This window comes from Rhea americana, unplaced genomic scaffold (genome assembly GCF_003343005.1).
Source record: "Rhea americana isolate MKP2758 unplaced genomic scaffold, rheAme1 scaffold_21, whole genome shotgun sequence".
NCBI classification, from domain to species: Eukaryota; Metazoa; Chordata; class Aves; order Rheiformes; family Rheidae; genus Rhea; species Rhea americana.
This window is the reverse complement of record NW_028186258.1, coordinates 4,823,627-4,837,272: the sequence shown is the minus strand read 5'-3', so window position 1 is coordinate 4,837,272 and position 13,646 is coordinate 4,823,627. Positions and strand designations below refer to the sequence as shown.

Here is a 13,646-nt window from a genome sequence, read left to right as displayed (position 1 = left end):
GGCGGCTGCCGCCCCTCGTCCGCGGGTGCTGTGAGGCCGCGGCGGGCCCGGAGCTTCCTGCCTGCTCCGCTCTGCCCCCCGGTCGAGGTTGTGCCTCGAAGCAGCCGGCCCTTGTGGCGGGTAACGGCGTTCGCCTCCCTCCCGCTCAGGGGCCCCTCGGCCCCGCCGTGCGCTCGGCGCCTCCTCCGGTGCCCGGCTCCGTCCTCGGCCCGCCGGCCGCCCCGGGGCGGCGCGGCCGTGCCCGTTGGCCCTCGCCCTCATCCCCCTTCCTTCCCCTCCTGTCCCCCCTCTTCCTTCCCACCTTCGCATCCCAAACTGGCACAACCCGGCTCAGTTCGGCTGCTGCTTTTGCCATCCAGGGCAGCAGCGGAATGACTGCTGAGAACCCAAAATTTTTTTTATTGTTATTTTTTTTTGGGGGGGGGGGGGGTTGCTTCACATTTTTTTGGCTGCTGCTTGATGTGACTGACAGCAGCAGCGCGAGCCAGGTTTACTTTCGGAAATAAAACCCCCATCTGGTTCAAAAACCTGCGCTTCGTCGAGGGAGCAAACGCGTGGGTCGCGCCGGGGCTCGGAAGCGCCAGGGCGCYGTGGGGCCTGGGTGAGTCCGCGGGGGGCTCGGCGGGAGGTGCCACCGGCTTCTTCCAAACTGTCTCGCAGGCGATGGCTGCCGCTGCGGGGTCCGCGCGCCCCGAGGAGGAGCGGCTCCCCAGCGAAGGGGGCGCTGCCGGCGGGAAGCCGAGGAAAGGTGAGCCTGAAATACTTGGGCAAAGCAAAAAGACCGTGAGTAATGACGTTTGTGCTCAAGGGAAGCTACTTAAAACTCTTTGGTTATGCATGAGAAATGCCTTGAGTTACGGTGCTATATTATTTCTGTTTAAATACTTGTGCATTCCTAGGTACAAGAATACTTAATCAATACTGCAAAAAATCCTGTCTGTTTAGGTAGACCAGAGCTGTGGTTTTCTAAGTAACTAATTAAAAAAAAAATACCAAGAGTTGAATATGGTGAAATAGGGCTGCTAGGTCCCATGCCCAGTTTAAGGAGTTAAGTCCCAGCAGGAATCTGTGGAAGACCCTGATCTGGGCTGGTGTTGGGATGCCGGCCCGTGTCTGGTGTTCACAAGCATCTGAAATGTAAAGCACTGTTGTAGGGATGCTAAGCTGTAAGATAGGCTTTGAGCGAAGTTACATCTATTAAAACTAGTTTTGTAGCCACAAGGTGTTAYCTTTTCATATGCCTGGCAAAGTCATTGCATGTGAAGGGATTTAATTGTTCCTGTTTAATTCCTAAGGCTCTTTATTGTCTCCTGCTGTTGTTTTTAGAGTATTTACTGAAGAATATTCCAAATGCTGCTGACAGTGAGGCTCAAGAAAGTGAATTCCCTGAGATCTCTTACTATGAAAAATTCTGCCCTGATCTGGAAGACTTAGATAGTGAAGCATCCAGTGTGCCTGAGGCTGCAACTTTTCCTGAGCTTCAAACTGCCACTGAATACGAGGTGGAGGACTGGGATAAAGAGTTGGAGGACTCTGAATTTAATCCTTATGGTAAGTACAAATTTACTTAGGCTTCATTTGAGTTTTGGCTAGTACTTGATTGGAGGCAGGTGCTTTGCAGGTGAATGTGTTTTAATAGCTCCCTATTTTATTTKGGGAAGTGATTTTTTGGGGAGTTTACCTCATGAATTTTTAATGTGTATTTTATTTTGTTGTAAAATACAAGATTTAAAGGCAGTGTTGCCTAGTTCACATATAATTCCTTTTTGCTTGAGCAATTGAATTCTGAGGGAGTGGAATGGTGAAAGGAACACACGTAGGTACRTATGGAGTTTCTCCAGAGAGGTTAGGACTGAAGCAGAAGAGAGTTTCTGGAACTGCAGGAATGTAACATCTTTTGTGTAAAAGATGGTCCTTCTTCCCTCTGGAAAAATTCATCGAGCTTATACAACCATAATGTCTCTTTAGAGCATGGAGTTCCTTGGAGGTGAATGGTGCAAGTACTCGGTCTCTGTCTAGAGTGTGGTTTGTTRCTATTGCTGCTGTTGGATTTGTTTGTTTTTAAGCTTGATTCTGCAAATATTTGTGCATGTGACTGACTATTCATCAGTCCCATGGATAAAGGTGATAATGGCAGTTTCATGCCTGTCTTTACAGTAGTATTAATCCTTCTGCTCATAAAATGTTTAATAATGACTCTTGCTTTGAACTGAGACTCTAAACTTTCCATTTGCCAGGCTATATGTTAGCATAAAATAAATGGACAGTGTTTAGCCAATAGTGAATGATAACTTGCTGAGTTCTTAAGGATATAGAATAGTATTATTTCCATTTTTCTCACCAGAGTGCAGATTTTGGAATTAATACAAATAGTTTCCTCCTTGCCTAGGAAATATCAGTTCTCAGTTTATTACCATTCTGCAGATGGCTGTAGTATTCAAGCTTCACAGGCTGACAGTAGAAGGATCTGGGAAAGTTTTTGTGGTCTTCCTATAGAATCATTGTAACTTTTTTTTTTTGTTTTTGTTTTTTTTTGATTGATCTTTCCATGTCTTCCATTTTGGATGTTTGCCTTCTTTCATTCTTGAGATATCCTTTTTATCTGTCTCATTTGCTCAAATTTATGTAGTGTTTTGAAATTGCTGGTTTGATTGAAACTGCCACAGTTCTTTTCTTTTCCTGTATTTAATTAGTTCATTCTTACTTACAGCTTATTCAAGCCCTCATAAATTTAGTGGGAGGAAGCTGTGATTATTGGGTTCAGGTGCTTATGAAGGATTCTGATTATGGATATTTGAGTTGTTAACTGCTGCAAATCAAAAAAAGTGCTTAGTTAGTCCTATTTTTTTTATTATTATTAATCACTTTTGAGAATGCTTGCTCTGATGGCTTGTTCAGCAGTGCTATTGGAAAAATGACAAGGTGGTATGCTGTGTTGGGTCCTCTGCTGCCCCATAATCTGAATTTTTCATTTGCTTAGTCCCCTCCATATCAGCTGGCTAGAAATCTTTTGCTTTTCTAAATTAACTTTGACCTATTTTTGTGCTAGGTTTGTTAAATAACTAGTTTATTAGACTTCTAATAGGCTAGTTCTAGGCTAGTTGACATGTTTTTCAGAACTAGCTTTTACAGGGTCTCATTCCTTCCATTTCTATCTGGTTGACCCAATCCTTGAAGGATTTGGGGGCTCCTAATTGGGGATGTGGTTATGGGGACAGCAGTAAGCAGGAAATAAGTGTTGTGGCTTTGTGAGCCTTTTATACCTGTAGAGAATGTAGAACTGCATAAATTCTAAGAGCAGGTGTTAGATGCTTTGAATTGAATTGGTATGTGACTGAGCTTTTGGGAAAACTGTTTTGGGCTGTCTCTGGCAAGAGTCTTCTTTAAAATGAAGCTATTACAAACTCAGTTTTCTGTTTGCTTTGTTTGTAGGCTGGCTTCACTAGTGCTGGCAGATCAAACTGAAATTCTAGACTGGAAGATGCTGTAGAACTGCAAAATAATTTGCTATGGTACACCATTAGTTTTCTGAATACCTTCCATGGTTTAAATCTCTTTTTTGATCTTCTTTAGATGCTGGCGATCTCCACTGTGGAAGCTTTCAGGAAAATAATCTTTTGGCGTCATATTCATGGCGAGAGGATTCGGTGTACAACCCAGGGTGTCACCATGCAGCTTGCATTGCTTTTACATCTCCAATTAGAATAACTGAGACTGGCCAGTTTGATGATGCTGAAGAATGAGGTTGCTTCTGGTCAGAACTAAGTTTGGCTTCTGAGTTGGACTATGTTCTTCACTAATTACGTCATGTCAAGCCCTTTGGCTTGCTGGCAGAGTTCTATAAARTTAAAAGTGCTGCACCATCTCTGAAGTTTTTCTTAGGCTGTTCCTGAGGTGTGTATAAGCTGGCCATGCTTGCCCTCTAGGAACCAGAGTGGTGGTGCTGACTGTAAGGAATCATTCATTTCTGGACTGCTCTTTGTGTTATATAGCTCTATATTGTTGCTAACGAACTGTTTGGGAAGAAGTATTTGATTTCTAAACATCAGCTTGATTGCCAAGTTTAGCCAGTTTTAACATGTCAGCCTATGTAACTTGTACTCTTTTGTTTGCATTTGATGCTATCAAATTGGTTCAGATAGCTTTAAAAACTCTTCTTCCTTTTAACTTCCGTATTGTAATTCTGTATTGCAGTTTCTCACTCCATATCTAATTCTAGTGTTTGACAAAATTAGCCATGACATATACAGAATTAATTGTTTTATTTCTATTTTTTTATGCCTTTCAGCATTTGATACATATTTTGCTTTTACACATGTGGACATAAAKAAGGATTGGATAGTTGGGCCTGCTGCACCTAATAAGAATGTTGGGTGTTTAAGACTCTGCCTTCCAGAAAAGCTTTCTGCACATCAGATTTTCTTTTATTTGGGCGTATTGTCCTCCAGTATTACAACTGTCTTTATAGAATCCTCATTTGATGTCAGGCATATAATGACGAAAATACCTGTGCTTATATAGTGTCTTGTAGTATATAACCTCAGTGTGTCCTGCAGACAGTAGTGAATTAAGATTCATGACATTGCTGATATTTTTGTTGTTTTGTTGTTGTGGTTGTTGTTTGTGTTCTGATAAGTGAGGAAATGGCAACACAAAATATCTGCAAAATGCCTCTTAAGAGAACAGCTGGAACTAGAACAATATCCTCCTTGCCCTTGTTTTGGAGTTAAGGGAAACATTCTCAAATGAGGTATATAGGTGGATTGACTAGCTAAGCACTTAAGTGATGTTTCATGTTTCATTAATCACTTTTCTTTCAATAACTTTTTTAAGATGTCATATTTTGACACTGTGTGTTGATATACCCATGTTTGTTTGTTCTCAGGCAAGGAGTTTGCATTTAACATTGGAAGATTTTTTTGTTTTTTTTTCATCATCCACTGTATCAGACTGAAATAACTTGAAATATTGGTTTGGAAGACAGAAGTGAATGACACAGTAATATTTCCTTAATCTCTTCCTTAAGAGTAGAGAAAGACAAGAACTTTGAAGAATCTTTTCTGGTACATTGTAGTTCCTGGTGAAATGCTAGTACCTAGCAAACAGTCCAAGTAAAAGGCTGGAAGCCTGGAGATGAGGTTGCAGCAAAGACAACCTATTCTTCTGTTCCTGTGTGATGGAGTGCTCTAAGGAGTAATATTTCCATCAAAAGTTACTTCAGCATGCTTCCTAAGTGCATGTATATACAGCAAAAGCACACTCTTAACAGTTTGTTCTTAGCCTTGCACAGCAGGAAAGCACTAGCTGTGCTCTMTAAGGCATTGGAGGTGTGTTTTGTTCTATGTCTGACTGCTGTGTGTTAGAGACAGTTCACTGCTCCTTATGATGAGTAGAACTCTGCATTTTAGTTAGGAGCTGCATTTGCCTCTGTGGAATAGAAGTAAGAATCGACTTTGCCAGACCTTTCAGTCTTGGATATATAGCGGCTTATTTCTCCAACACGGAAAACGGAAATGAAACTTGRAGCATAGCTATGACTGACCACCAGCTGATTAAAGTTGCTGCTCTGCATTTACAAATGCACTATAAATAAATATGTATTGAGTACAGATTAGTTTTGAAGCAACAATGTGTACCRTACCACTAGATAATAAAAATTCTTCTGAAAAAGCGTGGTTTATTTTGTAAGCCTATTTATTATTTTCAAGGATGGCAATGCTSAATACTACCCTGCAGAGGGCAGCAAAAAATTGTCTACTCTGTAAGTATGCTTTCATTTGGCAGTAAACTTCACTAGAATGTGTCAGATCCCCGGGCTGGATTTCTAACATTACAATAGCTATTTAGATCTGGGTTCTCCACAGCCCTGCTGTTCCCCTGTGAGTCTGATTCATGGCCCTGATTAGTTTCTCCTTTTTTATTTCACCCTCAAATCGTATTGTACTTACTGGACTGAAAAATCTCTCCCATGGCTGAGAAAAGAACATCAGTTGACTTTGGGCTTTATATATATTTTTACTATGCTTGTGGGAAACATCCCATAGGATTTAATAAAGATGAAGCTAGCAGAATTCTGTGGAAGCAAAGCTGCCTTCTTGAGAATTATGATTTAAAAGGATAACGAAAAAGTCCTTAGAATTGATTAGGTTGATTTTTCTTTCTGTACRATTCCAGAATTCCATCAGTCTCAAAGTCTCCAAGCCCTTTCTTATGTACTCCATAAATGGAAGGCACATCTCCAATCAAGTTTGTTTTTTCAGCCTGTACTTCTAATTGGAATCAGCCTTGTCTATCTGGATTGTTTTGTTATTTGAGGAGAAACGGTCTTGAATGACTGCCTTGCCAAGYTGTTTGTATTTTAAATGACTGTAAACTCAAAAGATTTGTGATTAGTTTTCAGTTTTCCTTTTAGGTTAAAACTGACCACAACCTCCCCCCAGCTGTGTGGATTATTACTATTTTTTTTTCAAGAGACGAGGCTTTCACAGCAGAGATGCATTGCTCTCTCTAGGAATATGTTGGCAAATATAACTTTGTTCATTTTGGCCTCGCTTGTTAGGGAAGGGGCTTACTGTAAAGAYTGATCTCAATACTCTCAACCTTCAGTGGGATTAGAAAACCAGATGCAGCTTTCTCAGAATACTTCTCCCTGGAAGGATTTGAAACCAAGCTGACGGATCCTAATGTTTTTGCACTAGAGTGTGTTTCAAATTCCTTTGTGAATCTTGCACTGAGTCTGTTCTGTGTTGACAMAAGCATGTCATTCTAGACAAGAATATCTTGCAATTAAAAACAACATAAGGTAGCGTATGAACCAAAAATTCAAGCAAAGAGAATCAACTCTTCAGTTTGTTCAAGTGAATGAAAGGAAACGAATCCCACTGCAGGATCAAGATTGTAAATACTCTGTGCATGCAAGAAACACATTGGCAGTATATAAGTCAGTTAGAAAATGTATCAAAAGTGTTAAGGATTTCTTGGTTGTTTGCATACATGTGTGATGAGATCCCCCTTTCTGTACCTTCAGTATGAGATACTATTCAGAGGGCTCTAGTGCACCTAATGTTTGGGTTTGCATTGTGGGAGAGGCCTTGTAGAATGGTATGGTACAGTGACCCAGAAGATGACCTGGATGCAAGTCGGAATATGCCCTTGCTTTTCTGTTATCTTCTGTTTCATTTCCCTTTTTTACAGTTGGAGGCAGTGATAATAGCCTCTTTGTAAAGCACTTCAAATTTGGTGGACAAGAAGTTTTGTATGAACAGTGAGGTATTGTTATTAAAGAGTTTTGCATTTTCTTTGAACTGACCAGCAAAGAAACTAAAACTTGTTTGGGGTTCATCTGTTATTTCCTTTGAGACCTACAGGGAATGATTTGCAGGAGGAAATAATTAAAGGAAATGTGTTCATATTTCCTGTTGATAAGGTACAGCATTTAATTCATTCATCAGGTTGGGATACTGGTTTCTTGCTCTTACATGATCACAATATCCAGCCCTTTTTAGTCTCTTTTAAAGATGCTACTGCCTGGCTATTGTTGTCCCTTCTTTACACTAGTGTGCTTTGGCTCTTAAGCTTTGAAAATGCTTCCACTGATGTGCAGGACTATGTGAATAATTTCACAGACTAAAGGAAAAATGCTGATGGCAGCAGCCCATCCTGACCATCTGCTGCTTCCAGGGACTCCAATTTAAATCCTATTGCAACAAAGGTTGTTTTGTGAGCAAGATGGGTAAGTTCCTGTAGGCACAGGAAAGAAACCTGTGATTCTTACCCTCTGTGGTCCTGTATTGCAAACATACACATTGGAGACAAGCACTGGAGGATAAGATTATGGTGGAATTGTTAGTCCTGGGAGTTACCAGCAGCTCTATAGGGGTGTTTTCTAGCATGGCAGAAGAAACTATGTAACCGGCTATAAAAAGCTGTGAAGCACACAGCCTTAATACTTGGTTTTAGWCATGAAAACAGCTTCCTTCAAGCATTTGGAAGAGATCCTCAGCTGATATAAACTGTTGCAGCTCATTACCCAAGCAGCAGGTCTATCACATCTGCCCGTCTGCAATACCTGGTGATACTTGTGATACCTCTGAGCTACAGCTCACATTTAGCATTTCATTATTGCAGAGGATTTTAGTTCTTGATGTAATGGGCTCTCTTAACATTCACTGTAACTCCRTTGACCTTCATGGAGCAAAAAACCCATGAATGTGCCTCATTGTCTGTATCTGTTTCTCTGGAGGTTGTTTTTTTTTCCTCACTGAGAACAGGTAATTTCAGGATGTGTAGCCAAATTCAGTCTAGGAAAGTTGATCTTTGAAGAGTTTAGCAAGTCTTGGTTCTTTGACCGGAATTACTTTATTCCACCTTTTTTTGATCTGCCTATACATTTAGACCTGGAAAATCTTGTAATTATATGGTGTGTGAATTTAAGATTGATTAATTTGCATGTATTCATTTGTGCAACTAGATGCTCAATTTACTGACTTATTTCCCTCAAAAGGAAATACTAGGCAATTCTGCTCAGTCCCTTTTTAGCTGTTAGTCCTTAATAATATTTAAATTGARCAGTATCTTTTATGGGAGACCTGGAGTGCCACAGAACTTCAAGTTGCCATTATGCTGCTTTATAATTTTAATCAGTGTTGGTATTATGAGCTCTTGTTCTGACATTAAACGAGTTCCTTTGTAGTTCTCTCTCTGCCTCTGGAACTACTTCAGAACTCTTACATTCTCACCAAAGAATTGTTCTTTCAGTTACTTAACACATACTGGGAAATATTTTGTCTTTTTTGAGTGTTTGATCACAGCAGAAGTAATATTTAATCTGTGCTTTTTGTCCAGATGCCTCCTTATTGGGTTGCGAGTAAACGGGCAACGTTACAACATAGAGCTGGCTGCAGTTGGCTGGGAGCTGTGTAACTGTCTCCTGCTCTACGTGTTACATGCTGAAATGCTTCTAGAAAAGTAAATTGGAGCGAGACAGTGATTAAGCAGGACCTGTACTCCACAGCATAGAGTGCCACCTCCTTTTGTGTATCTGTAGTAATAACAGGGAAAAGTATTTTGGCTGAGCAGATCTTCGCAATGCTTGTGACACTGGTGTGGCTAGAATTGACATACCAAAGCCAGAGGAATAGCTGATACTTCCTATGGAAGTATGGGCAGCAAATAAAATGCTTCTTAGGACAATCTCTAAGATATTTTTAGGAGGAATGATTACTACTGACTGGATCTTTGTTCAGCACTAGATCTGAGTTAATTTTTAGCCTAGGTAGGCAGCCACTGAAAGCCAATGCGATTTGAAGCCTATTCACATTGAGGATTTGGCACTAGTTAATAATGAGCTGGTAGTGGCTCAGATGGAATCTCTGYGAGGAACTGGGGACTGAACTGAATGGTCCCGAAAGTCGTCCCTTTTGTCAAGAGAGAAGCACGTTAAGTGTTTTGTCTGGATTTCTTATAACCGTAAGAGGACAATATTGCAAAACTTCAGAACACCTCCACCCAGGATACAGCCGAGCAATTCTTGTGTCAGAAGAAATTCGTCCATGTTGGGATAATATAGAGTTTATAAGCTCTTAGTCAAGGTYAAATTAAGGCTGTAAGTTTATTAACTAAGTACAAGAACATGATATATTGAGCAATATAGTAGCTGGAGCGTTGATCTGTTGTGGTAAGCSCTTGTCGCTTTGTGGAAGCCAAAAGCAGTCCTGGGGCGGGGGGACACGGGACAGGTCTGGTCCTGGAGTCTGGTGCTGAACCTAAAGGAGCACAGTGCGTTGTTTGGACCTTTCCTTAAGGAAGCAAATAYGAATGTTTATCACAATACGGCAGCTTTTTGCAGAGGGATGGCGGCTTATCTGGAGAAGGGGAAAAGGGGAGGCAATCCTTGATTCTCAGATTTGTCTGCTTTGTGCAGCCCTCAAGAAAGGGTCAGTAAATACAGGAGGAAGTTGCTCCCTTCTCCATTGTAGAGAGAAATAACGTTTAAGGGAAGCTTACAAATTTTGCTTCAGCTGTGGTTAGGTTATTATGTTGTCCACCTGCAGCTGGACAAGTGTTAATCTGAAATGAATGCACAAAAGTGGAGCCTGTAAATAGCCATTGTGTTAATCCAGAAGCCACCAGTATTTTCTTGTCTGTTGTCATTACTGGATTTGCTAGAATACTAGATTTCTCCTTGCTCTCAATGTAATGTTTTTCTCTGCCTTCAGTTCTGTATTCTTCAAACAGGCCATTATTTTCCCAGGCTGAAACACCTTTTATCTTCCAGTTTGGTGAGATTGAGTATCTAACTCTGCAGTTTGTACTTTGCCAGAAGTCTAGTGTTTTCGGTGGGATGGGTTAGGCATTATATTAAAAAAACAAACAAACAAAAAAACCATTAGGAACTGGCTAGAAATATAGATAAAAGTTTCTTAGGCAGAGACTGCCTGTCTACAAGATTAAAAAAAAACTACATTTAGTTCTGTCCTTTGTAGTCATGTTAGTGGATGGCTTAGATTTCATTTGATCTCTTACAGAGAAATGGACAAACTGTTCTTCTGATAGATCTGGTATTTGGTTTAAGATCAGGCTTTTCTTACGTGGTCTTTAAAATGGATCATAGCCCTGTAGGAATACTTGTGTGTCTGCAGTTTTGGAGCATTCTGGCTTTAATGATGGTGTTTCTAATTATGTACAGAGGTATTTCTCAGACTAAAGAATGGGGAGTTTCCATCGTCTACCCTTTAACTGCAACAGGGTTTCTGTTGTGCAGGGTGGTGGAGGAATGCCTGCATAAAATAAGCACCTAACACTGGCAGTGAGGGAAGCTTTTTGCAGGGACGCTGTTTTACTGCTCAAGGCACCTTCTGTTCCTGCATGAGGCATAACTCTGGTTGAAGGATGCACTGTTGCCTGTTACCATAATTTACTTTTAATTGTGTTCCATTTGAAAAGAGAGCAGATGTGGTCATTTGGCCAGCCTGCAGCAGCCTGGCTGTCTGGTGATACGGGACAGGGCACACTGGTAGCACCCTGCCTCTGTGATCCTGACTGCCTGTAAGCAGAAGGGCAAAGTTCACTCAGTATTTTGCAAATTAACTTAATGGTTCCATAACGGAGACTCTGCCTACTTGGCACTCTGCGTACACCCTCTTTTGCTCCGTACCCTTTCAAGTTTAGCTCAGTTACTCGCATTGAGCTTGCCTTGGTCTTGGACGGTTGCTGAGGCTCTAATGATAGCTTCTATCACAACTGAGTCCTGAAAGCCTGGCAGTAGGGTGTTCAGTAGTTTCAGGGCTTACCACTATGATCTGTGTTTCACCTTCTGCTTGAATTTTCTTTTTGGAAAGATCCTTTCCCTCTTTTGACTCTTTTGTTCCTAGTGGCTTCTTCTGCCTGGGGATATATGTAGCCTTTATTTCTACCTATAGTACTAAACCCCAGCTATGGGTGCTAGCTAAAGAGAACAAGAAATAATGTTTGCTGACTATTTTGATAGCTGCTGCCTTGTGTAACAACTCAAGGATTGTATCAACAATCTGTGTGGGAGGAGGCTGGAAAATGGTAAATACAGCAGAATATTCAGAGAGATGCAGAACACAGTAACTGGGCTCATTTTCACCACCAGCAGCACACTTCAAACCTGATTTGATTACTTCTTCTTTGATTAATTGAAGCCTCACCTAACTGAGCAGAGTTCCCTTCTCTAGTTTAAGCTGGGAGACTTTCTTTCTTTTTTTCTTTTTTTTTTCTTTTTTTTTTCCTGTACTTGCTTGTGGAATGTTACCTTAAATACTGCACTGATGAGAGAGGGATATTTATTTTTAGCACTTCTTCCCATGGTTATCCTGTGCAGGTTCTGTTTGACCATTCGATGCTATTTTAATGATGTAGGCAACAGCTGTTTTCTCCATGTCTTATCAAATATCCTCCATGTTCTAATAATAACAAAGAAGTTTCTTTATTCTCGGCTATTCCAAATTTCTACCCGAGATCTCATTGCATCTCTTCCTGGGGACTGCAATCTAGGAATAGGTACTTGCTGCATAGATAGCTAGATTCTTTGCTTTAAAAAATAAGCAGGATTACAGGATTTAGCATTCATTTTATCTTTATTATGTTATTACATTTAGGATGATGTTTTAGGACTAGATTTTTCTTTTTGGTAGTTCAGTAATTCAACTGCTGTGTCTTTTTCTTATTGCCTGAGTAAAATGACAGATGTGGAGGTAAGGAAAAATTTAAATTGGGGCTATGAGACTGAGCTGTTGGATTGAAGGAGACTGGGTTTTGGATGAGTGCAGGGTAACAGCATTCAAAGCTCTTGATTCTTCTGAGAACATACTTACAGCAAATGTTCCCAAAGTTAAGCAGTTTGTGTATTGTCATCAAATACGTTAATGGCTTTCAGCTCTTCTGGACCTTGTGTGCAGACAGGAGGCGTTCAGCTCTTTGGGGAGCATTGCAAGCAGCTTGCATACACTACTAGGTTTTGGTAGCCCTTACTCTTAAGAGTATGAACTAGCTGTAGGGATGCAGACCAACTCGTGCCATCTGAATTTAGTAGGAATAAAATTATGCTTGAAAGATTAGGGATTTCCTGCATGGGGAATGAGAATGGAATTTAGGAGCCTGGAGCTGAAATTCTCTGCTGCKTGAGGCAAGCAGCCGCCTTGGAGACTGCTGTGCAGCACTGTGTYGTATAGTAATGTCCATAGCTGGGTATTGTTGGTCCATGACACAAGCAGGTTCATCCTCTTCCAACCCATCTTTAAGGATGAGAACAGTGGTTTAAGAGCTGACCGTTTTCTGGATATTATTGCAAAGGGAGCAGGGAACCTAATCCGTTGTTGCAAACTCAGCTATCTTCAAAAATGGTAGTCATTTAAGAGTGCTGTGCTGTTGTACTTTAGAGTGAAGGAATGCTATTCTGCAAACTACTTCTGTAGCATTAGATTAAATCTGTCCTGTTTACAGATTTTGAGTACTGATTTTGAGTTCTATTTTGAGTGTTAATTACCATGACTCGCTGGGATTTTATGGAGTTTAGTTGAAATCTCTATAGAGCTTGGAAGCCTTGCATGAAAAGTATTATTGCTCTTGAGGAATCCCTTACATGTTATCTTCCTGAATTGTGTAAATGGAAGTATTAAGTTAGCCCTTTGAGGACTCTTACAGAGAAACATAAAAGTGAAAGGCTGTGACTGGTTTCAAAAACAATAATAATGATGACAAGATAATTTTAAGCCTGGTTTTGTTGCTAAGTAGTCTCTGCTCTCTCTTCGATCCAGTGCAGGGCTCCCTGTTATGTTCAACAGAGTGCAAGTACTAAAATCTACATCTTTTTTTTCTTGTACATTCTTTGATGCATCAGTTGCTGACTGAAGTGGTGATACTTCCCCCATTTTCTGTGTTTCTTTTGAGATAAAGTATCAAGTTTTATCTGTCCCATCTTTGGTACRACCCTGGCCCTGATGGTGTGGCCAGATCAAATCCATATTCTGGATGCCTCCACTCCTTTTGGAGCTCACTGGCAGAGGCCATACTAAATGGGAGGACATGACATACATGCATACCAGACTTCTTATCTCTATGTTCCCACCCTGAAACAGGGTAGCATGGACCAACCCACTAGTAGCAAACTAGTACTCTAGGAT

At 40.8% G+C, this 13,646-nt stretch overlaps 1 protein-coding gene across 1 annotated transcript; it reads left to right on the top strand.

The window, feature by feature from the left end:
* Nucleotides 1-630: 630 nt before the first annotated feature.
* COPRS (coordinator of PRMT5 and differentiation stimulator) lies at nucleotides 631-3,989 on the top strand. Its single transcript, XM_085304827.1, has 3 exons — nucleotides 631-748; nucleotides 1,327-1,551; nucleotides 3,574-3,989. The coding sequence occupies exons 1-3, from the start codon at nucleotides 664-666 to the stop codon at nucleotides 3,741-3,743; spliced, it is 480 nt and encodes a 159-aa protein (XP_085160953.1). The 5' UTR covers nucleotides 631-663; the 3' UTR covers nucleotides 3,744-3,989.
* Nucleotides 3,990-13,646: the final 9,657 nt, after the last annotated feature.